The sequence below is a fragment of the Spermophilus citellus genome (genome assembly GCF_964194105.1).
Source record: "Spermophilus citellus genome assembly, chromosome: 11".
Classification (NCBI taxonomy): Eukaryota; Metazoa; Chordata; class Mammalia; order Rodentia; family Sciuridae; genus Spermophilus; species Spermophilus citellus.
The window spans coordinates 101,463,085-101,488,101 of record NC_138192.1 but is presented as its reverse complement, the minus strand read 5'-3'; the positions used below and the strand labels follow the sequence as shown (position 1 = coordinate 101,488,101).

The 25,017-nt window shown below is 41.0% G+C and overlaps 1 protein-coding gene and 1 pseudogene across 3 annotated transcripts in view; both read right to left on the bottom strand.

The window, feature by feature from the left end:
- The window catches only part of AOX1 (aldehyde oxidase 1), a 70,171-nt gene extending 52,290 nt beyond the window's left edge, over positions 1 to 17,881 (bottom strand). Inside the window, exons 1-6 of one of the 2 annotated variants that reach the window (XM_081261425.1) lie at positions 17,391 to 17,881; positions 9,909 to 9,966; positions 7,939 to 8,035; positions 4,945 to 5,053; positions 2,784 to 2,910; positions 449 to 510 (exon numbers count right to left, since the gene is read on the bottom strand). In XM_081261425.1, coding sequence (XP_081117551.1) covers positions 449 to 510; positions 2,784 to 2,910; positions 4,945 to 5,053; positions 7,939 to 8,035; positions 9,909 to 9,966; positions 17,391 to 17,435 — 498 coding nt within the window. In that variant the 5' untranslated portion in view covers positions 17,436 to 17,881. Of the gene's footprint in view, positions 1 to 448; positions 511 to 2,783; positions 2,911 to 4,944; positions 5,054 to 7,938; positions 8,036 to 9,908; positions 9,967 to 17,390 lie in introns of those variants that run through there. The other variant, XM_081261426.1, reaches the window with a different exon arrangement.
- A 2,067-nt stretch (positions 17,882 to 19,948) lies between these two features.
- LOC308630986 (tubulin alpha-1A chain-like) lies at positions 19,949 to 21,328 on the bottom strand (annotated as a pseudogene). The gene has a single exon. The product of its transcript is annotated as a tubulin alpha-1A chain-like (transcript).
- Between the last annotated feature and the right edge of the window lie 3,689 nt (positions 21,329 to 25,017).

Below are 25,017 nucleotides of genomic sequence, written 5' to 3'. Positions count from 1 at the left end.
TTAGAACATGGTGACCAGCCATGGAGACATACAGCCTCTGCTGCAAGTAGCACACAGTCTAGTGAAGAGATGGGACAGCATATGGGCAATGGTGCCACACTATCACCAATGCTATGCAGGGCATGCCCATATACATCCCAGGTGCAAAGGAGCTATAGGAGCTCCTGGGAAGGTACCTGACCCAAACAGATCAGGAATGGCCTCTTGCAAGCAATAACTGCCACCAATGTCAAAATGCTTAGGTGCTCACGATGAAACTACTAAGGCAAGCTCAATGAATGAGGGTAACCCTCCTGCCCAAGGCTAAAGAGCAAATAACAATTATAGACCTCGAGATAGGAAGTAGCCCTGTATTACAATGGCTATTCCTCTAATCACACCTGATGAACCCTACAACTTTGCTTCATTGGGGAAAAATATACTCATTCACAAGTTCTTTTCTACTTACTTTACAGAAAGTCTTGCATGTGTCAATTATGGGCCTGTATCCAGTGCAGCGGCACAGGTTACCTGAAAGAGGAAACCCCAGCTCTGTTAATTGAGTAACCTAGACAAAAGCACAAGCTGTCAAACACACAATAAAAAGAAGGACCTCATCCCAGAAGGAAGTTCTGTTGGACATTTCAGTCTACCTAATCTGCACAAATTATTACATCAGCAACTTGGGATATTTAATTGAGAATCCTGAGGTAGATTTTAACAGCTCAGCTACCTAAGTTTCCTCCTGCTGCTTATTTGTTCATTTTTCATTCATGCACTCAGTCATTCAATAACAAGGATACTTAACAAAAGATCTGCCCTCTTAGCAAATGTTTAGGTATATAATACAGTGGTGATAACTATGGGCACCATGCTGTACATTATCTCTCTAAGACTTATTTATCTTGCATAACAAACTTTGACAATCACTCATTTTCCCTTTCCCCAGGTCCTGCTAGTCACCATTCTATTTTCTGCTTTGCTGAATTTGACTATTTTAGGTTCTTCATATAAGAGGGATCATGAAATATTTGCTCTTCTGTGTCTGGCTTATTCCATTCAGTTAGCATAATGTTTTCTAGGTTCGTCCATGTTTTTGCAAATAGCAAAATTTTATTCTTTTGTTGGTGGTGATAACTGGGGATTGAACTCAGGGGTATGCAACTACTGAGCCACATCCCCAGCCCTATTTTGTATTTTATTTAGATACAGGGTCTCACTGAATTGCTTAGAGCCTTGCTTTTGCTGAGGTTGGCTTTGAACTTGTAAACCCCTATCTCAGCCTCCAGAGCCACTGGGATTATAGGCATGCACCACCACACCCGGCTTTTATTCTCCCTTTTTAAAAGAAGAAAATCCCTTATTATTAATACTTACTATGGCAATTATCAATTTATTGCAAGAGAGGAGAAGAGAGAGATGTGTTAAGAGAGTATGTGTTAAGCTTCAGTTGATAGAAAGATGGATAATGTTATATAGAAGCAAAGGTAGTTATTAAACTTTGGAAGCAATTGGGCCCATAATTCATTTATAATAAATCACTACCAGGTTAGTGTTTCTCTCACAGTGGTCTCGTAGGCTTCCGCCACCCCCATCTGACATATAATTTTAAAAAAAACAAGACCTTAGAGCCAAATTCTATGGTTGTGGGTTCCAAAATTTTTCATTATTTATAAATTTCCCATATATGTCTTTACCCTAAAATTTGAGAACCCTTATCAACTGTTTACATTTAAAAACAGCCATGAAATCAAAGGCAGGATGAGACTAAAGGAAATTAGACAGAATAAAGTTCATATACTGTCTCTTCTGATTCTGTTTGCCCTAGTTTTCCCTGGAACATTCTGCAGAGGAAGTGTAGACATGAGCTTCAGTCTCATGCTCGGTGAGCAGAGAAACAAGGTTTTCAGGAGGTCAAAAACAAAGACAAATTGAGCCATGGAGAGTATCAACAGACATAGGATTTGAGAGGCTGTGTTTTTGTTTTTGCTTTCATTTTTTGTTTTTTGGTACTGGGGATCAAACCTAAGGGCACTTAACCCCTGAGCCATATCCTCAGCCATTTTTATTTTTTATTTTGAGACAGGTCTTACTAAGTTGCTTAGGGCCTTGCTAAGTTGCTGAGGCTACCCTTAAACTTGTAATCCCCCACCCTCAGCCTCCTGAGTCACTGGAATTATAGGCGTGAGCCAGAGCCTAGCTGTTATTTTTTTTAATTTTTGTAGAATCTTGTTGATGAAGACCACCCCCCGCATGCACACATATACACTGAGATCTTGAACTTGATAAAATCTTTCCAGAGTGGCCTCAGACAGTTCTCTGAAATAAGAATCATCAGAAGATCTTTTCATGCAATGTTCATCAATGGTCTTCTGATTTGTGAGATGTTGCTGAGATCACCTACCCTGAGCAGTAAGAGAACAACTTGTAGAGGTAATTGGTTTCTTTCCAAGGGCAAATGAATAACCTGGCTTTTTAATGATTATAAAAATAGGCAAACAACTGATAAAAAGAAGAAAATCTTAAAGACAGAAGACTGAGAAATACATTGGCCAAATGCGATGTGCGACCTAATTGAAGCTTGATTTCAACAAACCTACTCTTCCACACCTAGGTGGCATACTTTAAATGACTGTCTCCAAACTTCAGCTTCTCCATCTATGAAATGGGGATACTAACAGTACCTGTCGTATAAAGTTATTGTAAGATAATCTTAAAACAGCACTTGTGTGGCACATGGTAGGGTGTCCAATATCAGCTGTTGTCATCATCATTACAATAACACGCACACACACACAACCTACCACCAAGGGCTTCCATTAACTGATCAAGAGTGGGCTCTGGATGGTTCCTGAGCAGCGCGTAGATGGACATCACCATTCCAGGGGTGCAGAATCCACACTGGGTGCCGTGGCACTTGGCAATCCTCTCCTGGAAGGACATAACATTTACAAATGTAGATCTTGAGCTCCATTCCAGACCTACTAAACCAGACCCTCCATTTTAGAAGATCTCCAGATACTTCTGGGCATATTAAATTTGGAGAAGAGGCCCCTGAAAGCCCTTCTTATCCCAGAGGGCCTAGCATCTTTGGCCTGGGTTGTCAAGATCCCTGCTTCTCATCAGCTTTTTTTAAAATATATTTTTTTAGTTGTAGATAAACACTATATCTTTACTTATTTATTCATTTTTATGCGGTGCTGAGGATTGAACCCAGGGCCTTGCGCGTGAGAGGCAAGCGCTCTACCACTGAGCCACAACTCCAGCCCTCTCATCAGCTTTTAAGCTTCACTTACAGCGAGGTTCTCAGCCTTTGGAATCACCAGGAGGGCTCAACACTTCCAAGGACCCAGCTGTACCCCAGACCAATTAACTAAGAGACTGTGCAAGTGAGGTACAGGAATAATATCTTTTAAAGATTCCTAGATGGTTTCAAGGTACAGTTGCAGTTGTGGGTCAATTATATCAAGGAAATCCTTCAGAGAAATGAGTCAAATTACACTCAAATTGAGAAATTAACGAAGAAAATTTTTCTGAGTATTTCTTTCTTTCTTTCTTTTTTTTGGGGGGCTGGGGGTGGATATCAGGAATTGAACTCAGGAGCACTCAACTACTGAGCCACATCCCCAATCCTATTTTGCATTTTATGTAGAGACAGGGTCTCACTGAGTTGCTTAGCACCTCCCTTTTGCTGAGGCTGGCTTTGAACTCGCGATTCTCCTGACTCAGCCTCTCGAGCCACTGGGATTGCAGGCATGCGCCACCACACCCAGCCTCTGAGTATTTCTTGAGAACAGTTTTATCTGCCAACTACTGTACTGATGCTGTTACACACAGTTTACAAAGGCCACCACTAATCCAGATGAGGAAACAGGAAGTACTGTCTTAACTGTTCTGGTACTTTTTGCCCCTCTTTGGAGTCTAACTTCCAAAGGACAGGTCCAGTTTGCAAACTGCCTTCTGGCAACATTGTGAAGATGGGAGCTCAGCAGTAGTTGAGGATGAAAGAGTTTCCATGCTTGTATACAGCCAAGTCTCACAGGGACACCCAGGAGAATCCTCTCCCACTAGCTAGTGAGGTTTCAGAGAAATAAACAAAATTCCTTCATGTCTAGAGAATCTGAAGCTAGGCTATTTTCTAGGCTGCTCCCATGTTTTACAACTTTTGTCCACTTCTCATAAATGACCTTCCTTAACTTAGATCAAAACAAGTATGAGTGGCCCTTTGGGGGTTCTGAAGGTATCTTTCACTTGGGGGACAAGCTCTAAGGAGATTGTTTTAGGAGAAAAATCACAAAATTCATTGTCGGGGCCTCTCAGCTGTCTTCTGAACAAGCCCTATGTTTAACAAATCTTTTTGGTAGCTGATACTTCCATGTAATTTTCCACTGTACAAACAAAAACAAGAAAAAAAGAAAATTATATCCCTCAATGCACATGACTCTTCTTCCTTTATGAGTCTGGAACATAAGATGGTCAGGTCCCACCTAATTAAAACAGAGAAAACATGAGAGGTCATGTCAGTATTTTTTTAGGGAAAAGTCAGGCACATGCCTGTAATCCCAGTGGCTTGGGAAGCTGAGGCAGTAGAATCATGAGTTGAAAGCTAGCCTCAGCAAAAGCAAGGCACTTAGCAACTCAGTGAGACCCTGTCTCTAAATAAAATACAAAAACAGGGCTGGAACTTGACTCATCAATTGAGTGCTCCTGAGTTCAATCCCCGGTACCTCACTCCCCCTCAAAATAAGGGAAAAGTCTTCCAATCTTCCAAAAGCGCCTTTCCAAGACAGTCACAAAGTCATATCACAGCATGCCAGGTTTTACTCTCAGCTCCAGCTGGGTTTAACCTGTTAGCAGTGACCAAGCAGCAGGGCCCAGATGGCTCTACTCTCAATCTCGGGACTCACAATGTCATTCGTGGCTTTCCAAGCATAGAGACCCTGTGAGAAAGAGGCACATCCACACCTGAACAGGATGAATTCTGGTCTTGGTGCTTCCTATGCCTTCAACCGTGGTGATGGCGGCACCGTACAAAGAACAGATGGGGGTCAGGCAGGCATTGGCAGGGTAGTGTCTTCAGGATGCAAAAAAGAAGAACAGAGTATAAATAGCATCATGTCTAGTGGGAAAGAGGACTGGGTCCTCATGGTACCAAGTCCTCATTTTCTACAGGGCAGGTTTTGTATGACCTCCCCAGGCTTAGAATCTGCAATTGGTCCTTAGCTCACACTCATTTTACAGAAGTATAATCTGAGGTTCTGAGTGATTTACTCAAGGTTACAGTGGGAATGTGGACAGCACAGTTAAAATTCTGCCTCCTAACTCTAATTCCAGAATAGCTTCAGCTAATCTTAGTTGTTTTTCTTCTTGAATGAGGGGCTGACATTCTCTAGTTATATGTAACTACCTATCCACCTAAGGCCTTGTTCCACCTTCCAGGCAGATGCTGGGCTAAGGTTGTTGGTCAATAAAGTGCACTTTGAGATCATTCTTCAGACAGATCGAGTGTGGGATACAGAACACTTAATCCCACAAAAGCAAAAAAAAAAAAAAAACTGCTAGAAAATGTCTAATTCAAAATGACTCCTACAATGTTCTTATTCACCAAACAGAATTACAGGTGGCCATGAACACTTGCTGTGTTCCTCAAACACTTGAAGTGAACCTCAAAAATGATCACGAGGGACTCAAATTAAGCAATGAGAAATACTGTATTATCAAAGAAAATGATAAATGTTTTTAAAAATTATAGAATCTATTATCAGCAAAGATTTGGAAAAATGGGATTTATATACTATTTACAAGAATGTAAATGAAGCTCTCCCAAAGTTCTTCTGGAAGACATTTCATTGGAAAACATTTTTAAAAGCTTTAAAATATGCATACTCTTTACTCTGCAATCCCACCTCTATAGATGTTTTATAAAGAAATAATCACTGACACAAATATAAGAAGTTTCATTGATGTATAGCTGATATTAATGAAAATTAATACAGTCTAAGTTATTCCTATTTGGGGATGAGTTTTAGTCCACCAAAATGATAGAACATACATAGCCATTGACATTTTATTTACTAAAACATATCCATGAAAAATTAGGCAAAATATACAGGTATTTAAACACTATGTGCAGTATGCTTTCACATGATAAACACAAAAGAAAGACTGGAAGGAAATTATTTATTGATAAGTAAATATAAATATTCATTGAGTGCTTACTATGTGCCAGGCAGATTTCTGGGTGCTAAGATTCATTCACAAAATAGAGAAAATCCCTATAGCTGCAGAATGTATATTCTGGTTGAAGGAAGAGGAAGAACATGTACATAGACAATACACGATATACTTTGTGCAATCGAGATGATGAGAAGTGCTGTGAATAAACTAGTGCAGGCTAAGGGAATAGAGAAAGTTGTGAAGGTGAAGGGGGCACACAGTGAAAGAGAGATTTTTGAATATTGGCTTCAAGGCAGCTGAGTTTGCAGTTCAGATGTAGAAAGTTGTAAGAGACCATTATTCTTGTTCTAAAGCCAAAACAAGCTACAAAAACATATTTAAAAAAAAAAACCTCACCCCATACTGAGTATATAAGAAACCTAAATAAAATCTCTTATGGGACAAAATCTTGTAAGACAGAAGACACAGCTGCTGTCATCCCTAAGGTACAGTTGTTCTCTTCCTGAAATGAAAGAAGAAGGAGGAGGTGGAATCTGCCTTAGACAGGAAGGAGGAGAAACCAGACTGACTTTTTTTCTTTTCACATACAAAAGATCTTCAACAGGATCTTTTCCTAAAATTCTAATTAGTTATATATGACAGCAGAATGCAATTCAATTCATATTATCCAAATACAGCACAATTTTTCATGTCTCTGGTTGTACACAAAGTAGAGTCACACTATTCATGTTTTCATATATGTACTTAGGTTAATTATGTCCGTCTCATGCCACCATCTTTCCTACCCATATGCCCCCTTCTCTTCCCCTCCTTCTCCTTTTCCCTATCTAAAGTTCAAACCAGACTGATTTTTAATAAGCTATCAATGGTCACTTGTAGGTGGATGTTAACAGATTAAAATACAAAGCTAGACTGCATTATCCCCTGCTGGAGGTAGAGACCAAAAAATGGAGGTGGGGAAGGAGAGCTGAAAGAAACTCTCCAGGCAAAGAAAGAAGACTGTGGAGGAAGAAAAAACTTTAGGCACTCCACCTTCATGGAGTGTAGGATTGTTGCTATACTTTAGAGGCTAAAAACAAAACAACATGGATGCAAGAGACCCCCCAGAGCATGGACAGGAAGAAAGGAGAGCAAAGAGAACTCCCAGTGGCCTAAAAAGCTGGCAACCAGGCTGAAAAGCAGGGTGAAATCTCCCCAGAGTTCAGAAAGCAGGTGGCTTGGCTATGGTGCACAGGCATACCTGAAATCAAACCAGTGCTAGACCCTTAGCCCACATCCAAGCTCTGTGGAATAACATAAAATGTCTTAACATGTATAATGGGAGTTGCAGAAGAGGGGGAAGAAAAATAGCAAAGGTAAAAATTTGAAGAGATAATGCCTTGAGAAGTTTCTAAAGCTGATGGAAGACATCAACCTATAGAGCCAAGAAACTTGGTGACCTTGAAGGACACACACCAAACACAGAGATGTTAAACATAATGGGAAGCTGTTGGTGTGCTTTAAGCAGAAGCAGGATAGGATCTGATTCATACTTTGAGACAGATCTCTCAGCTGATGGAGAGAGAATGCACTGCATGGGAGCAAGGAGATGAATTAACAGGCTGTAAGAGTTATTCTCCTCTACCATTTCCACCTGGCCTTTACTGCCCAAACAGCAGAGTGAGTCTAGCCTGAAAATAATTGTGCTACATACATAGTAGGTGCTTGATACATATTTACCAAATGAAGACATTAAACAAAATTGTAAAAATTGAACCATATCTGCACTTTGCTGCAAGGCACCTTATCCTCTTGGTGATGGGGTCATACTGTGAGATCATCACTGTGCAGGCACCGCAGCCTCCCCCGCCACAGCCATACTTAGTCCCTGTGAGTCGGACTGCAAGAAGCATGGTTAAGAACAATGTGTTTTCCGTGATTCTTTTTCTAGAATAGCCCTGACCTTGTCAAACAGCACCTTCACAGACTCTTAACATATTTCTAAGTTCAACACATTTGTCAAGTGATATACTTAGCTACTGTTTTAGTCTTGTAAATCCTTGATTTCCTTGTGTGTCTTTATAGCATGTCTTTGAAATAAACTGGACCTCATGTTGCCAAAAATAGGGCCAAACTGAAACAGAAAGAGTCTATACATGTACAGCTTTGAGCATATTAAGGTATAAGGACACTTCACATTTGTTCTCATCTTTATTTGAGTCTGTAATGACATACAAAGTAAATGTTAAATTATGAATGACTTATGGACTATTTGTGTCATATTAGCCATGTTTATCTGCCTTTCAGGGGCAGAAACTGCTATTTGTGACCCCGTATCTGTTCCCTCATTATTATTCAATAGTTGAAACCTCAAACTTTAGACACATGTATGGCTGTCCAGAATCAAAGTATACATTTTTCCAGCCTCCTCTGTCACTACATGGGGTCATTAACAATGCTAGTCAATGGGAAGTAAATATAAGTACTATGTATGATATCCACAAGAGAAGTGTACTCAAAAGAGGGGTGCCCCCTTCTTTGTCCATTGCTCCTTTCTCTCTGCTGGAATTCAGTTGTAACAACTGGATCTCAATTAGTCACCTCTATGAGGTAAAAGCTTCATGCTGAGGAGGGTGGAGCAGACATAAGCATTCCCTGATAACTAGGTTCTCTGATAACTTTTTGGCACTCCTTCTTAATTCTGATCAATCTATCTTTCATTTCCTCAAGGTGAGCATGACAGTCACGGGAACAGACTTTCTTCAACAGGGGATGGTGACTGACTAAGCCATCCGGCTGCTGTACTTAGGAAGTGATCACCACCACTTTCATGAGATTCAAACCTCCCAGGGGCTGATCTCCACAAGGGACTCTGTGTTGTGGAAAGACGTGGATTCCATGTCAACCATCCCCAATGCTTTGATGTCCATGCTTTGTACTGACCAGAAGCCCAGAGCCCTTCCACTCAAACTTCCCTCAAGGGGTAGGGAGAAGGACTTCCTTCCTTGGGAAGGAAAAACTGCACTTTACAAAGGCTCCCCAAGCCTTCTCTGAGTCACTCCTTACCTCCTGTCACACAGGCATTTAACCCTCACATATTTAGCTTTATTTTTGGTGTCAGCTTCCTGGAGATCCTGAACAAACACAATGAGAAACAAATACACTTCTGTCTTCCATCCTGTCTACTACTATTTGGGTTTTCTGTCACTCACAGTGAGCCAGACTTCAAATATTACACATAGGAACTATGGTTGACTAGGAAGTCAGCATTCATTGTTTTTATGTTTGAAGATCTTGGATGACTTTAGGAACATGCTCACGTGTCTGAGATTTCAGGTTGAATTTCTCCAATTTTATTTTACTTTCATTTCATGAGATTCCTGTGCTTTATTTTGTAATGGAAATGATGATTAATCATTACAGACAGAGTGAAATCTTGTGTCCCTAAAGGATATAAAGGATGCTTAATTAATCCCTTTTAATATCAACTGCTTTAATTCCCATTGCTCATTTCACTGTTTAAGCCATCTACTTAGTGCTAAAATAGAGATCAGAAAAAAACTTGGTTCTCTTGACAGCCACAATTGTGCACTGACTATAAAACTAAGATGTAGGACTTCCTCAAAGATGAATATAATAGTAGGGCATATGTCTCGGTGTAGTTCTAAAAACATTTGAAATATCATCTGATGAGAACACTGCATCTAAACATATACAAGCATGCACGTGCTTTCACACACACACACACACATTTGAAGCAAAGAAAAGGATACGATTCTTCCTCAGATACGGTAACAGCATTGTTTCTGGATTGACATTTTTTTCTATGACCTGTACAATAGAGAAAATCAAGAGTTATACACGCAAAATTGAGAGAGCTACTTTGGTAGGCTCATGCAAACTTGAGGAAAATGCACGGTTTTTTTTTTCATTTTCTTTTTTTTATTGGTTGTTCAAAACATTACAAAGCTCTTGATGTATCATATTTCATACATTAGATTCAAGTGAGTTATGAACTCCCATTTTTACCCCAAATACAGATTGCAGAATCACATCGGTTACACATCCACATTTTTACATAATGCCATATTAGTAACTGTTGTATTCTGCTACCTTTCCTATCCTCTACTATCCCTCCTCCCCTCCCCTCCCATCTTCTCTCTCTACCCCATCTACTGTAATTCATTTCTCTCCTTGTTTATTTTCCCATTCCCCTCACAACCTCTTATATGTAATTTTGTATAACAATGAGGGTCTCCTTCCATTTCCATGTAATTTCCCTTTTCTCTCCCTTTCCCTCCCACCTCATGTCTCTGTTTAATGTTAATCTTTTCCTCCTGCTCTTCCTCCCTGCTCTGTTCTTAGTTGCTCTCATTATATCAAAGAAGACATTTGGTATTTGTTTTTTAGGGATTGGCTAGCTTCACTTGGCATAATCTGCTCTAGTGCCATCCATTTCCCTGAAAATTCCATGATTTTGTCATTTTTTTAGTGCTGCGTAATACTCCATGGTGTATAAATGCCACATTTTTTTTATCCATTCATCTATTGAAGGGCATCTGGGTTGGTTCCACAGTCTAGCTATTGTGAATTGTGCTGCTATGAACATCGATGTGGGAAAATGTACATTAACACTCACGTTTTCAAGTTGATTTCAGGTTTACGGAACCTGTGACACACCAATTTGCCTCTCAAGTGTAGAGTTTAAATCTTGCCCCAGCCCCCAGTCCCCACCCTGCCACTGCCCTTGGTCCTGAATTATCACTGTTCTCTAAGGTAGTGGTTGTTTCTACTAACAGGAACAGCAGGGACTTCTGTCCAGATTCTCCTAGAAACTCTGAAGCAGCTGAGAGGAGCTGATGGAACAGATGAGTCTCTGAGAAATCAATAAAGTTAACTAAAAGACTTGTTTGTTTACCAAATAATTAGCTTCCACAAAGAGACCACAACCAACCATGGCCCCAAATCAAAGAAGCCAAGGAGAAGATATGATGGGTAGGCCAGCGATGCCAAGCTGTGTGGCAGGGCACACCTGAGCAGGTGTGTGTGTGAGCTGCAGCACAGCATGGGACAGCCATAGGAGTGGCATGACTAAGATGTCACCATCGGTCATGTTTTTCAAAGTGAGACCATGTTATCTCATTTTTCATTAAAGGTTGGAGATTTCTTTTAGATTAACAGAACAGATAAAAGCATATTTTGCTTCCCAGATTCAGAAGCCAAAATCATCTTTCATAATGTTGTAATGTTGAGTAGTTTGCCCTTCGGGGAGGAAGGTAAGGAGGGGCAAGAAGGATCTCGGGCTGCCTCCTCACTCTCTCAATTCTGATAGCCATAGGGCAGACAAAAGTGAGGGTTATGCCAATTGCCACAGTCTATACCCTAGGGGACTCTGCAATACAGAAAGAGAGATGTGTGTATCACGCACGCACATGTACACATTCTACAAGAAAAATGTGAGGTATGTTCCAGGCATCCTCCAGATAACTGGCCCTCCGTGGAACTCTTTGCTTTATTTCCCCAACTTCTTTTTTCCTCTTCCTCAATCTATTTTGTGGCCTCATTATCTGCTGGGTCATCTAAGCTTAGAAACCTGAGCCATTTTCAATTTTTCTTCCTTTCAGCCCACTGCGATCAGTGTCACCTAGTTCACACCTCCAAGATGATTCTCTAAACACCCTTCACTTCTATTGCCACCACCTGGCACGAGCTCTTACCACCTTGAGTCTGAACAATTAGTCACTGCCTAGTGTGTCTTCCCACATCTACTTCTTGGCACCTGCAGTGCCTCCCTGTACCCCACTACCAGAGTGATCACTCTAAAACCCAAGTCCTATCATTTCATGTATCTGCTTAAATTCAGCATAACTCCTGGCTGCCAGACTGCCATTCTGGGACTTACTGAATCATCCAGGTGCTTGTTAAAATAAAGCCCCTCTGGAGAGAGGATTTCTGGGAGAGAAAACCAAAAATATGCATCTTTAATGAGCAAGCTGAATGGGTCTTAGTGAATTTATACTCAAGAGTTCCCACAGTCCTAGAAGAAATTTAAACTCCTTGGCAATGTATCTCTGACAAACTGCCCATCATTTCACGCCAACTGACCCATGTATCTTGAATCAGATACAAGAACTGGCTGGTCCCAGAAGTTATATACTTTTAATTTTCATTTAAATTACATACAGGTTTCCTTCTGTCCTGAAAGTCCTCTCTCTCTCCCCTCTACTTGGCAGAATTTTGCATGCCATTCAATGTCCTGCTCAGAATTCTCTGTGGAGAGTGCTGCTACCTAATATACCTTCCCCACTCCATATGGCAAGGAAGCATCCTCCTCTGTGAGCTCCTGGTCAACGACCTCACCTCTCATTGCACTGTTTACCCTGCATCATAATTATCTGTGTTTGTACAGCCTCTTTTGATCTTGGGAAAACTACCTTATGTTATTCTTTTTTTGCTTCAAACACTGAGCTCCATGCTGAAAATATATCATAGGGACATAATTAATGTTAATTAATTAAATAAATAAATGGCATATGATGTGTCCAATTTGCTATGAGAACTCCAAGGAGGGAGGGATGATGTTTTACACAGAACAGAAGAAAAGAAAGGATAAAAGAAACAAAAGAAGTTATTAATGGCAAAGACTGTTTACAATCCCAGGGTGCTTTCTCCTTTTTTTCCTTCTATCTTCCTGGAATAGGGACGAAATGGCTGGAACTCAAGTGGCTTTCATAGATCAGTGGGAAACAGAAACGTGGGTCCCAGATAACACGATGAACCTTCTGGAACACCCTCACTACTTGTACCCACGTATATACGTTCTTCAAAAAAGGAAAATGACTCCTATCTTATTTGAAATACTCTTACTTATTTTTTTTAGTTATAGGTGGACACAATATCTTTATTTTATATTTATGTGGTGCTGAGGATGGAACCCAGTGCCTCATGGATGCTAGGCGAGCGCTCTACCACTGAGCCACATCCCCAGCCCAACTACTGTTACTTTTAAGCTTATACCACTGAATCTGAAGCTAATCCTAATTTATATATATGATGGTGAATGTGCAGAAGCCCAGTTTTAATGGACAGAAAGGATCTGGTTAGCCTGGAGAGTAAAGCATATTAGGCTTGAGGACATTGACATATTTTAGGAAAAAATTAATAGAAGCAACCTTGCTGGTTTGGAATATTTATTCTAGTAAGTGTTTGAGGAGATTACAAAGCCAGCAAGTATCCTTCCTGTAAGCTCTTAGAGTGAAACAGGGAGGTCAGAACTACCACGGTGGCCAGGGGTGGGGCAGGGTGCAGAGCAGAGTTATTCTCAAAGACTCTGGACTAGAAAGTTAATTCTAGAAGGGCCTGGCTTCACTCAGAAGTGAAGTCACAGTCACAGAATGTATCTATCTCAGCATAACTTTGGATGTTGCAAGGGTGAAATCTGTCCCTCTGTACTTCTGCTAGTTCTTTCAAGAAAGTCCAAGTTCACACAGTACAAGGCTTGGCCAGATCTAAGATAGAGGCAGAAGGAAGAAAGAGAAAAAGGGGGAAAGAACAGAAAATAAGGAAGGGAAGGAAGAACATGCAGAAGGACAAGGCCTGAGAGATAGAGGATGAGGGGAGACTGAGGTGAACATTGTAGGACACAGTAGAGAAGGACAAGAATCCACAGCAGAGAAGAAGACGTGAGGCACAGGCAGTGAGGACACTTGGGTTGTTTTAAAATCAGCCTCACTTGCTGCATCTTGCTGCCTCATCTGCATCCACCCCTTCCACTTTTCTCTGAAGCACTGCAGCCATCCCAGCATCCCAGAAATTTCTTTTCTCTTCCCGGTAAATCAAGGACACTAACCAACAGAGAGCACTTTCCAGATTTCTGCGCTAACGCTAAACAAGTAATGAGCAAACCGTGCTTATGACCACTTGTCTGTCTTCCTGGCTCCTCTGAGCAGATGCTGGCTATACTAAGGAAGCCGATTGCTTTCTAGCTCAGGTATTAACAATAGTTCACGCCTTGCTAACCATGGAATTAATTTTCATCCTAGTTCCACAGGAAAAGGTATGGTTATTAGTTTCATTTTGCAGAAGGGAAGGCTGAGACTCAGAGATATGAAGCACCTTGCCTGAGGCCCCAGAGCTGTCTAGTGGTGGAGTAGCTACACAGTTGAAGAATTCAAACTTATTTATGCCTTGTTAGTTCCAAAGCCTACACCTTGGGTCTCTTAGGCTTCACTCCCTGGTGGAACAAAGTGCTTCAGTTTCCTGGTTGAGATTAGAAAATGGTATCTACAGTATACTTGATCCATGGGCTTTTCCTCCCTTAAACTCATGTTCAATGGGTCACTGTTCTTCTGGGGTCCCCTGGAAAAGTGAAGACGGTTTCATAAATTTCTCCATAATTAGGTCTCTAGGCAATGTGAGCTGGCTTTGTTTTCCAGATGGCTTTAGCTCCTGCCTGATGACAACTTTTGGTGACATGGGGAGATTTTGCAAAAATCACAGACCAGAGACCAACCACATCACCTAAAAACTCTTAATTAGCTTCCAAGATTCCTTTTCAAAGGCAATGTTTTAATCCCAGAGGTCTTGTTTCACTTTAAGACACCTCTTTCTTTTGGGTGGTTTCTCTCTCACACCATTCTCCACAATCCCTCACTCTTGGAATCAGAAAGTTTTTTCTAATTCTATCCATCTAGTAATTAGGCTTGCTTGTCAACGTTGGAACACCTAACAGAATTTGGAAGAGAAAGAAAGGGTAGAAAAAGGCTAATGTGATTTTTCTTTTAAATGAGGTAACTGCAAAAACTGAACTAATATCTCCAGAGTGTACTTTACAAATTATCTCAGGACATTTGGCCTATAGATAGGGTGGGCCCATTGATAAGAACAAGTCTATTCTTCTTAAATATCAATGGAGCACGAACTTGTATTAGTCATGATGTTAAAAATCCCAATACTATTTGTTTGGAAGAAAGGGAGGAAAAAAGGGGAAGAAGATGTTAGATTCGAAATGCCTATTGCTTCACTTAATAAAAACTTTTTTTAATTATTAGAGCTTTATAGTTACACAGAGCATTTGGGTTCATCCCAACAAACTCATACATGCCTGGAATTCAATTTCAGTTTGTGATCCCCCTTTTCCCTCCATCCTCCCTCCTCTCTCCCATTCTCCTTCCTCTACTAGAGTTCCTGTGGCTCGGCTATTATTTTGTATTTGATTGGTTCTTTATGTAATCTTTTTTTTTTTAAAAGAGAGAGTGAGAGAGAGAGAATTTTAATATTTTTATTTTTTAGTTCTCGGCGGACACAACATCTTTTTTTGTATGTGGTACTGAGGATAAACGCATGCCAGATGAGCGCGCTACCACTTGAGCCACATCCCCAGCCCTCTTTATGTAATCTTATCCTTCCCTTTCCATTCCCTATTTCACTCTAGCTTCTGCATAAGAGAGAAAATATTCAAACTTCGAGTTTCCGAGTTTGGCTGATTGCACTTAGCATGATATTCTCCATTTCCATCCATTTGTCAGCAAATGCCATCATTTCATTCTCTTCTTTGGATGAGTAGAACTCCATCATATATATAGACCATAATTTCTTAATCTTTTCATCTGTTGACAGGCATCTGGGTCGATTCCAACACTTAGCTATTGTGAATTGTGCTGCGTCACTACAGTATGTCGTTTTTTAGATTGGTGAAATCACTAACTAAAACCTTTATCACCTAACACTCCTCTTCTAATCTGACCTTTGGCCCTGCCTCCAGCTCTACTGACCTACCCCATAAACACACAGAAGTCCTCCTGATCCCAGATCTTTTACCTGCAATGCGCTCTGCCTGAAATACTCATTCCCTGGTGTTTGCTTGCCTTACTCCTATTTCCTCCCTGTTGCTGCTCAGATGTCACCCTGAGAGGCCAAAATGTCCATCCCATCTCAAGTATCAGCTTCTGCCTATCTCCATACTCTCCCTTTGCTTTGTTTTCATACCAGCACCCATCACTGCCTAACATCCTACATTTCTATTTATTTATTTGCTGTGGTCTGTTTCCCCCATGCAGTGTAAACTCCATGCTTACAGGAACTTTGTTGTTTCCCACAAATGTGAACATGGGCTGGCATAATGTAGGCCCTTAGAAATAAAGCAGATTAAATAGTCACTCTTTATAACGTGTATTGTCCCCTTTTAGGAGAGGGGCTGAGCCTCTGAAAGTCCTGGTTGGATCAATGAGAGAGCTGGAATTGAATCCTTGTTTGAGTAAATACCATCACTACCACCAACAGGATTGTGTCTACTCTACCATTCTGTCATAAAAAAAAAGGGGAAAAAATGGCATGCTGTCAATCTACCCCATTATCCTAACTCTCTCATATTAGTCATGTGAGGGATCCTAAAGGTCCCTCATTACAGTTTAGGAAAAACCAGCTTATTTTATCTGCTATGGAACCTAGGCAACAAGGGCTTAAAACATGTGTAATTTGGGGGATCCTCTTTTAAAAAATATAATACAAAGCCAGCCACAAATACAAAACCCCTCAACCTTCCTGCCTTGGTTTCCCCCTTCAAAGTGTGTCAGACAGTGCTGAGAAAACATTCAGAGCAAGTAGTCAATGCCAAGTCCAAGGAATGTTTCAAAGGATGCTCACAGGGCTCTATTATACCTGAATGACTCAAACCCTGCCTGGATCAGTCCCAGAGTCAGAACAACCCGACAGAGCCTCAGGGCAGAGGGCCCTACGAGGACATTGGTAGTCTCCAGAGTCTGGCTTTGCTAAACTCTGCCAGGAACTTGCTGTGACTCCGGAAGGTCATAATTTCTTCATCTGAGAGACGATGGGGAGGGCTTTGAATTAGTTCATCCCTGTGGTCTGACTTGAAAGGCTTTCTGCTCAGACACGCTGAGAATTAAGTCTCCTCCATCTACTTAGATTGTTCTCAATCTATTGGAAGACATTCCTTCTATCAGCTGAGGTTTCCAGGAGCAGAAGATTTGGAAGTGTTGGCCTTGATGGGTAAGAGAAACTCTTTTCTCCTTGTTTGAGGAGGGAATGGGGTTAGTAATCAGATTGTGAGCCTGGAAAATAGAGGGAACTGGCACATCCGGGGAGTAGAGGCCAAAAGACAGGGCAGTCCCTGAAAGGCTTCCTTTTTCTGCCCCCATGTGGAGGTGGGGACCAGAAGGCCCGGCCCGCGCATCGTGCCCTAAGGGACCAGGAACTTGTGGCAGGAGCCACTACAGCCCCGCGGGCGCGCTCACCTGGCGGCCGTTCACGTAGAAGAGCAGCTCGGGGGCCGAGTCCATGGTGGCAGCCGTGCGGTCCCAGTCCGGGTTTGCAGAGGACAGCGGATCCCGGAGGCGCGGCAGCTGGACGGGGTGGTACAGACCGCCAAGCCAGACGGGTTTTAACGGAGCCGAAGGTCCACCAGCCCTCCGGACCCGGGCCGGGCTGCTGAGGCCCCGGGCGCAGAGCTTTAGCTGGGAAGCCACTCGGGTTAGCACGTTTGTGGGCGTCCCCGGCGCTGGGTGGGCGGAGGCCTTTGGCCCGGAGGGGACTGACCCTTTCAGGCCCTCGGGGGTGGTGCTAGGCGTCTGCGTCGCTCCCTCGGCAGCCACTGTGGGTCCAGCGACAACGCCTTGGTCGTTTTAGGGTGATATTTTAGGTGCTTTCCCACTGATTTGAAGTTCTCCCCTCCCAGTTCGCCTGCTGCCATCTGGTACTCTTAATGGTCAACAATCTCACACTGATTATTCAGATCGGCAAGAAAGCAACGTGATGGTTTTTTGTTTTGTTTTGTTTATTTGTTTATTTCAGGTACCGGGATTGAACACAGGGGCACTTACCAGCCCTTGGTATCACAAAATTTTAAGTTGCTTAGGGCCTCACTAAATTGCTGAGGCTGGCCTTGAACTTGGGATCCTTCTATCTGAGGCTCTGGAGTCACTGGGATTGCAGGAGTGCGTCACCACGCCTGGCAACAACGGATGGTTTTTACAACTTTACCTTCTGTCTTTACAAATAATTATACAAATTTATGATTTTTAAGCCAAGAGCTACTTTGATATGAACTTTTAAGAAAAAGTTTTATCATAATTGACAAGATATCCAGTAATTAATCATAAAATTTACCTGACAAATGACAACAGATGTAAGACATATTGGAAAAATTCAACGACTTGGAATTGAAAAGTACAAAAATTAAAAATCATCCAAAAACAAATGCTGAGAATTTACCAATGTTAACATTTTTGCTCTGTTTTGCATTTTTAAAATCCACATTAAAACTTATTAAAACTCAAATAGGATCAAACTCATTATTTCCCAGACTTCTTTTTACTTAACATACTTAGAATATTTTCCTATATGGTTTTATTTATCTAAACACCAAAAAAAAAAATTATTGTGAAAAATTTTTAAATCTGTATGTCGAAGAGAAGTGTATAAGTAGCATCTCCCTCCCTCTGGCTGAGCTGTAGCAATGGTCAACACTTCATTTCTTTCTGCAATTTTTAAAACCGATCCCAAACACATCTTTTTACTTCAAAATACTTCAGGATACATTAAAAACACACACACACACACACACACACACGCACACACACACACAAGTTTTCTTATTTAGGCATGATACCATTCCCCATGTCTAAAGAAAGTATTTTTACATTTGATTTCTTTGAATCAAGCAAAAGATACTCAATGTATTTGCTTGTGGTCTCTTAATCTAAAACAATCTCCTCACTCCTCCCCTTTTTCATAGTATTTTTTGATTGACCTATAATAATTGTACATACATCCAATGTGATGTTTTGATTTACTGATTCATTGTGTATCAGTCAAATTAGGGCAATTAGCATATTTATCACTTTAAAAATATCATTCTTTATGGTAAGCACATTTAAAATCCTTTCTTCACACTATTTTGAGATATACAATACAATATATTATTCTCAAGTGTTATTTACCCTAGAAAACCAGAACTTACTCGTCTTTTCTACCTGTAACAATTTGCTAGAGGACCCCATACTGGCCTCCCTCTCCTGTCTGATTATCCCATAGAAATGATCCACATTTTAAATATAACTGATTACTTCTTCCTGGAGTTATTTGTTCTTCCATACATACTACTTATTTTCTATACACTGGATATTAGACCCAAAGCCTTGATTTTATTTGGGTTCAATTTTGTGTGTGTGTGTGTGTGTGTGTGTGTGTGTGTGTGTGTGTGTATGTCAAGAATACTTCATAGGGGGCTGGGATTGTGGCTCAGCTGTAGAGCGCTCGCCTAGCACAGGCGGGACCTGGATTCGATTCTCAGCACCACATAAAAATAAAGGCATTATGTTGTGTCCATCTACACCTAAAAAATAAATATTCAAAAAAGAATACTTCATAGGTATATTGCAGCACACCAGGAGGTGTATGAAGTCTGATTATCTCATTCTTAATGACACTAATATTTATCAATGAGTTTAATAAGATATCTCTGTCTTGATAATGATTTTCTCTTCAACATTTCACTGGTTTCACATCCTTCGTTGAATATTGCCAGTTGTTATTATATATTGCCAGTTGTTATTATGAGGCGGTTGCAATTTTTTTAGTTCTAGCATTCCTTCTGTATTCATCAGCTGGAATTCTTTTTTTTTTTTTTTTGACAGGGAATACTTTATTTAAAACTCATCAGAGAAATGGCCAGCCTGCGTCTGTGACATAGCATTCATGTTTTAAAGCATGGGTCAGTAATTATATATGAGAGCATACAATGCTACATACAGATTAATTGATCAGACCAAAACTTTTCAATGTTCAAATCAGAATAAGCTTCCCTGTAAAAGCAGCACCTTTGGGACATTTTAACTTTAGTATTCCTTTCCTTATTCCTCACCCTCTCCTTCAACAGAATCTACACCAACCTCCTCATAATCTTTCTCTGGGGAAGCCATGTCCTCATGAGCCCCAGAAAACTCTCCTTTCTCCACCCTCTCACCCACGTAGCAGTGAACAAAGGCATGCTTGAGATCAAACTTGAGATCTAGGCGAGCCCAGGCCTCAGCAATGGCTGTGGTGTTACGCAACATGCACACAGCGCGCTGTACCTTGGCCAGGTCTCCATCAGGCACCACAGTGGGAGGCTGGTAATTAATGCCAACTTTGAAGCCAGTGGGGCATCAATCCATAAACTGGATAGTACGCTTGGTCTTGATGGTGGCAATGGCAGCATTGACATCTTTGGGGACCATGTCACCATGGTACAAAAGACAGCAAGCCATGTATTTACCATGGTGGGGGTCACATTTTACCATCTGGTTGTCTGGTTCGAAGCAAGCATTGGTGATCTCTGCTACAGAAAGCTGTTTATGGTAGGCTTTCTCAGCAGAGATGACAGGAGCATATGTGGCCAGAAGGAAGTGGATGCGGGGATAGGGCACCAGGTTGGTCTGAAATTCTGTCAGGTCAACGTTCAGGTCTCCATCAAATCTGAGGGAAGCAGTGACGGATGACACAATTTGACCTATGAGCCTATTCAGGTTAGTGTAGGTTGGGTGTTCAATGTCAAGGTTTCTGCGACAGATATCATAAATGGCCTCATTATCTACCATGAAGCATGGAATGCTCCAGGGTAGTGTGGGTGGTGAGGATGGAGCTGTAGGGCTCAACTACAGCTGTGGAAACCTGGGAGGCTGAGTAAATGGCGAACTCCAGCTTGGACTTCTTGTCGTAATCAACAGAGAGATGTTCTCAGGTGAACCCAGAACCAGTTCCCCCACCAAAGCTGTGGAAAACCAAGAAGCCTTGAAGACTTGCGCACTGCTCAGCCACCTTACGAATTCGGTCCAAGACAAGGCCAATGATCTCCTTGCCAATGGTGTAGTGACCTCGGGCGTAGTTATTGGCAGCATCTTCCTGGCCGATGATGAGCTACTCAGGGTGAAAGAGCTGAGGGTAGGTCCCAGTGCGAAACTTATCAATGACGGTGGGTTCTAGGTCTACAAACACTGCCCTGAGGACATGCTCGCCAGTGCCTATCTTGCTAAAGAAGGTGTTGAAGGAGTCATCTCCTCCCCCCCGCCACACCCCATAGTTTTGTCACTTGGCCATTAGGCTGGATGCCATGCTCCAGGCAGTAGAGCTCCCAGCAGGCATTGTCAATTTGGACACCAGCTTGGCCAACGTGGATGGAGATGGATTTACACATGGTTGCTGCTTTCTGGCTGCAGAGCAAATAGTGGAGAGGAGAGGAGGGAAGAAGTTGTTGCTTCATAGACTACAACTCTTAGGCGGTCGATGTAAGAGAACCTGCCATCAGCAGGGATTCTTTTGAATAGAATTTGGATAGTAGGGGATAGGAAAGGTAGCAGAATACAACAGTCATTAATATGCTATTATGTAAACATGTGGATGTGTAACTGATGTGATTCTGCAACTTGTATTTGGGGTAAAAAAGGGGAGTTCATAACCCACTTGAATCAAATGTATGGAAGATGATATGTCATGAGCTTTGTAATGTTTTGAACAACCAATAAAAAAACAGAAAAAAAAGAATTCCCTATCCTTTCCTAGAACTATTGACAATGCACAAATTAAATTCATCAGAAAGACAAATTTATATAACTTTTTCTTAAATTATAAATTTTCAGAGAATCAGTTAGCATCCTATTAACCTACAGTAGTATCCAAAGTGTTTTATCTCTCTTCCCCTTTTATTATATCAATTTATGATTTTTCCCATAGCCAGTGTTTTAATCAATCACGGTTATTATTCCTAATAATGCTGTGTGTCCCATCTTTAGCCAATGGACGTATCTTCAAACTACAATTTGTTCTTTTGATGAGATTGCATGAATTTTTGAAAATCTTCTTGCTTTCTGGCATAACAAAATGTCCCTTCTCTATATCCTGTCCCAGACTTAAAATCAGACAATACTTGAAAGAGCCCTGGTTTCTTTGAATGGGTAATAATATTGAGAAACCACAATCTGGGAGAGGTGCTCATTGCCAATGAGTTGCCATTGTTTATAGGCATTTTCAATGGATAGTGCTAGAAAATATAAAAAGTAGTAAAAGGGGCAAAAAAAAGCATAAGTTCACATTGATATATCTAATTAAAATTCAAAATTGCAAAGGTTTAAAAAAACGTTGGATATGCTTTGAATATAGTTTGTCTCTACAAAAATGATGTTGAGGCAGCAGCGTTGGGAGGCAGGGCCTAGTAAGAGGTGTTTTGTTTAAAGGATAGAGCTTTCATGAATGAGTTAATGTCTTTCTCACATGAATTCTTGCTCAGGACTAAATTAGTTACCACAAGGCAGCCCCTCCTGATTTGCCTCTTCAGCAAATACTCACTTCCCTTCCATTTTCTGTGGTGAGTTGAAACAGCTCAAGGTCCTCTCATAAGCCAAGTAGGTGCTAGCATCATGCTCTTGGACTTCCAGAATCACGAGCCCAAACAAAACTTTTTCCTTTAGAAATTACCTATTCTCAGGTATTCTGTTATAGTAACAGAAAACAGACTGATTTACAATCATACCCCTATTCTCTTGTGTCAATAATCTTGGTTCTAAAATCTTAATAGTTTATCCTGTTCACAGATATATTTCAAAATAAGAACATTAATATTATGATAGCAATAAGACTAGTAAGTGAAAGTTTTAAGTTTTCTTTAAAGTTCCTTTTTTCCTTAGAGTATACCCTACAGAGGATGTAGATTCGAAATATTTTTTTCCAAAGTTAGTTATCTATCTCAGTTTTCTGTTATGAACTTGATAGGAAATTTTCATTTCAATCGGCTTTCAAATAAACTGTCCCCAGTTGATGGTAACTAGATTGTTCTTTTTTGTTTGTAATTACAAATCATGCCATAATGATATTTTAACATTTTTGCAAGGGATTTTTGGTATACTTTAGAAAAAGTGTGATTTCAGAGTCAATTATATAAATTTTGTTGGATATTATCAAAATCTTTTCTATAGGCTTATACAATTTTTCATTTTTCTAGCAATGCATAAGAACCAACAAGTGTAACAAAGGGAAGTTGGGTTATTAGAACCTAGAAACTTTGAAGGAGACCTCTAAGGGAGGGCACTGCTCAGCAGGGTAGGATTGAGATCTCTAAGGAGCAGGTAAAGCAAGGATGTTGCTGATACCTCAGGAACTAAAGGAGTCTTCCTATAAAGGCAGGCCTGAAGCCTCTGATGAGGAACAAAACCCAACTAATGCTAGTATCTCCAACTGGTGACTGGAACTGTTGCCGTTGGATTAGATGTCATTACTGAGATGATGCAGACAGAAAAGCAAAGCCACAGGAAGGAGGAGATTAAATTCCTTTTCCTTCTTTCCATTTTTTCCATCTCTTTCTAGTGATCCTATTGGCAGAGGTTAAAAAAAAGTCAGCTAGTAAAGCAGAAACAATGTAAAGCAGAGTTCCAATGTCATATAGTAAATCATGGAGTCAGGCATAGAGTTGAGACCATAACTGGCATATATTAAAAGGTGAGATTCATTTCATGAAAACAAGGTTTCAGTATCATCAGATCTGTGAATACAGTTCATCTCATTAACACATTTAAGGAGAACATTCATAGATCACTTTTGTGCTATTAAGCTATTGCGTCTCAGATTCAAATACACACGTATCCACTGTTTTGCTAAGGCCAGGTCTTTGCAAATAATTATTTTCTTTTTCTGGGCTTCTTTTTGGTCTCTACCAAAAGAGGGTATTAGAAACAAACAGGAAGTATGGAGGAGGAAGAATAATGTGCTTTGTTCCTGGTTGCACCATGCAGAAATGGTTCACTCTGGCAGGAGTGATTGACTTTAGTACAACAGCTGGCTTCACACTTCACAGTCTTATCATGTCCCTTTCAGGAAACCAGCATCAACCAACTGCATGGACCTGGAGTAATTGAATCATGAAGGCTCTAATGTCATCAATAGATTAACCTATTAATAGATTCATGGCTGAATGGACTGTTGGGAAATGATGGAAATTATAGAAAGTGAGATCTAGTTCAAAGGAGTGGGTAAATCCTTAGAGTTATGCCCTTGGGGACTGTATCCTGTCCCCTGCACCTTTCTCTCTCTGCTTCCTGGTTGCCATGAGGTAAGCAGATTTGCTCCACCATGGCCTGCTGTCTTGATGTGTTGCCTCTTCAGATCCAGAGCAATGGAGACAGCTGGCTGTGTGGGCTCTCTCTCATCCAGCAAGGAGGTCCATGGAACAGGGTAGAAGAGAGTGTGACTGCAGAGTCGCTAATCAAGACCTTTGGAGACCAGGCAAGAAGCAGGTCTGATTTTATTGCACAGTTACCATGTACATATACTCAGGCAGTAGCTAAGCAGCTTACAGACAGCCACCAATGCTATTTCTGATGCCTTTGCAGTGACCAATCGAGGAGCAGGCCATGGAGCAAGCGCAGGGACTGCAACACATGGCTTCACGCCCAGGGCTGTGCCCATGGGTTAAGTGACCTGCCGCTCACACACTTAGCACAAGGGGAGTGGCCTGCCACATTATGCACCTGTCCCCACAGCTATCCATAGACTGAAACCTGTGAAATCATAAGCCAAAATAGATCTTTCCTACTTTGTTTTTCCCAGGTATTTTGTCATAGCAATGGAAACCTAACTAACAAACAATCATCAATTAGAAGAGAGAATCAACGAGAATGCCACATTTATACTATCCAGGTAAAAAAGATAGAATACCTTAGTACAATTTCATCAAGAAATGTGCAAAACCCATGAGGAAAGCTTTGAAACTCTCATTCTTTATAACTTTGAGGGTATAGTACTGGTCATAAAAAATACAAGGGCTAGAAGACATAAGAAAGTCAATCAAAGAAATTTAAGCGCACATGGGAATATAATATAAAGTGGCACTTTAAG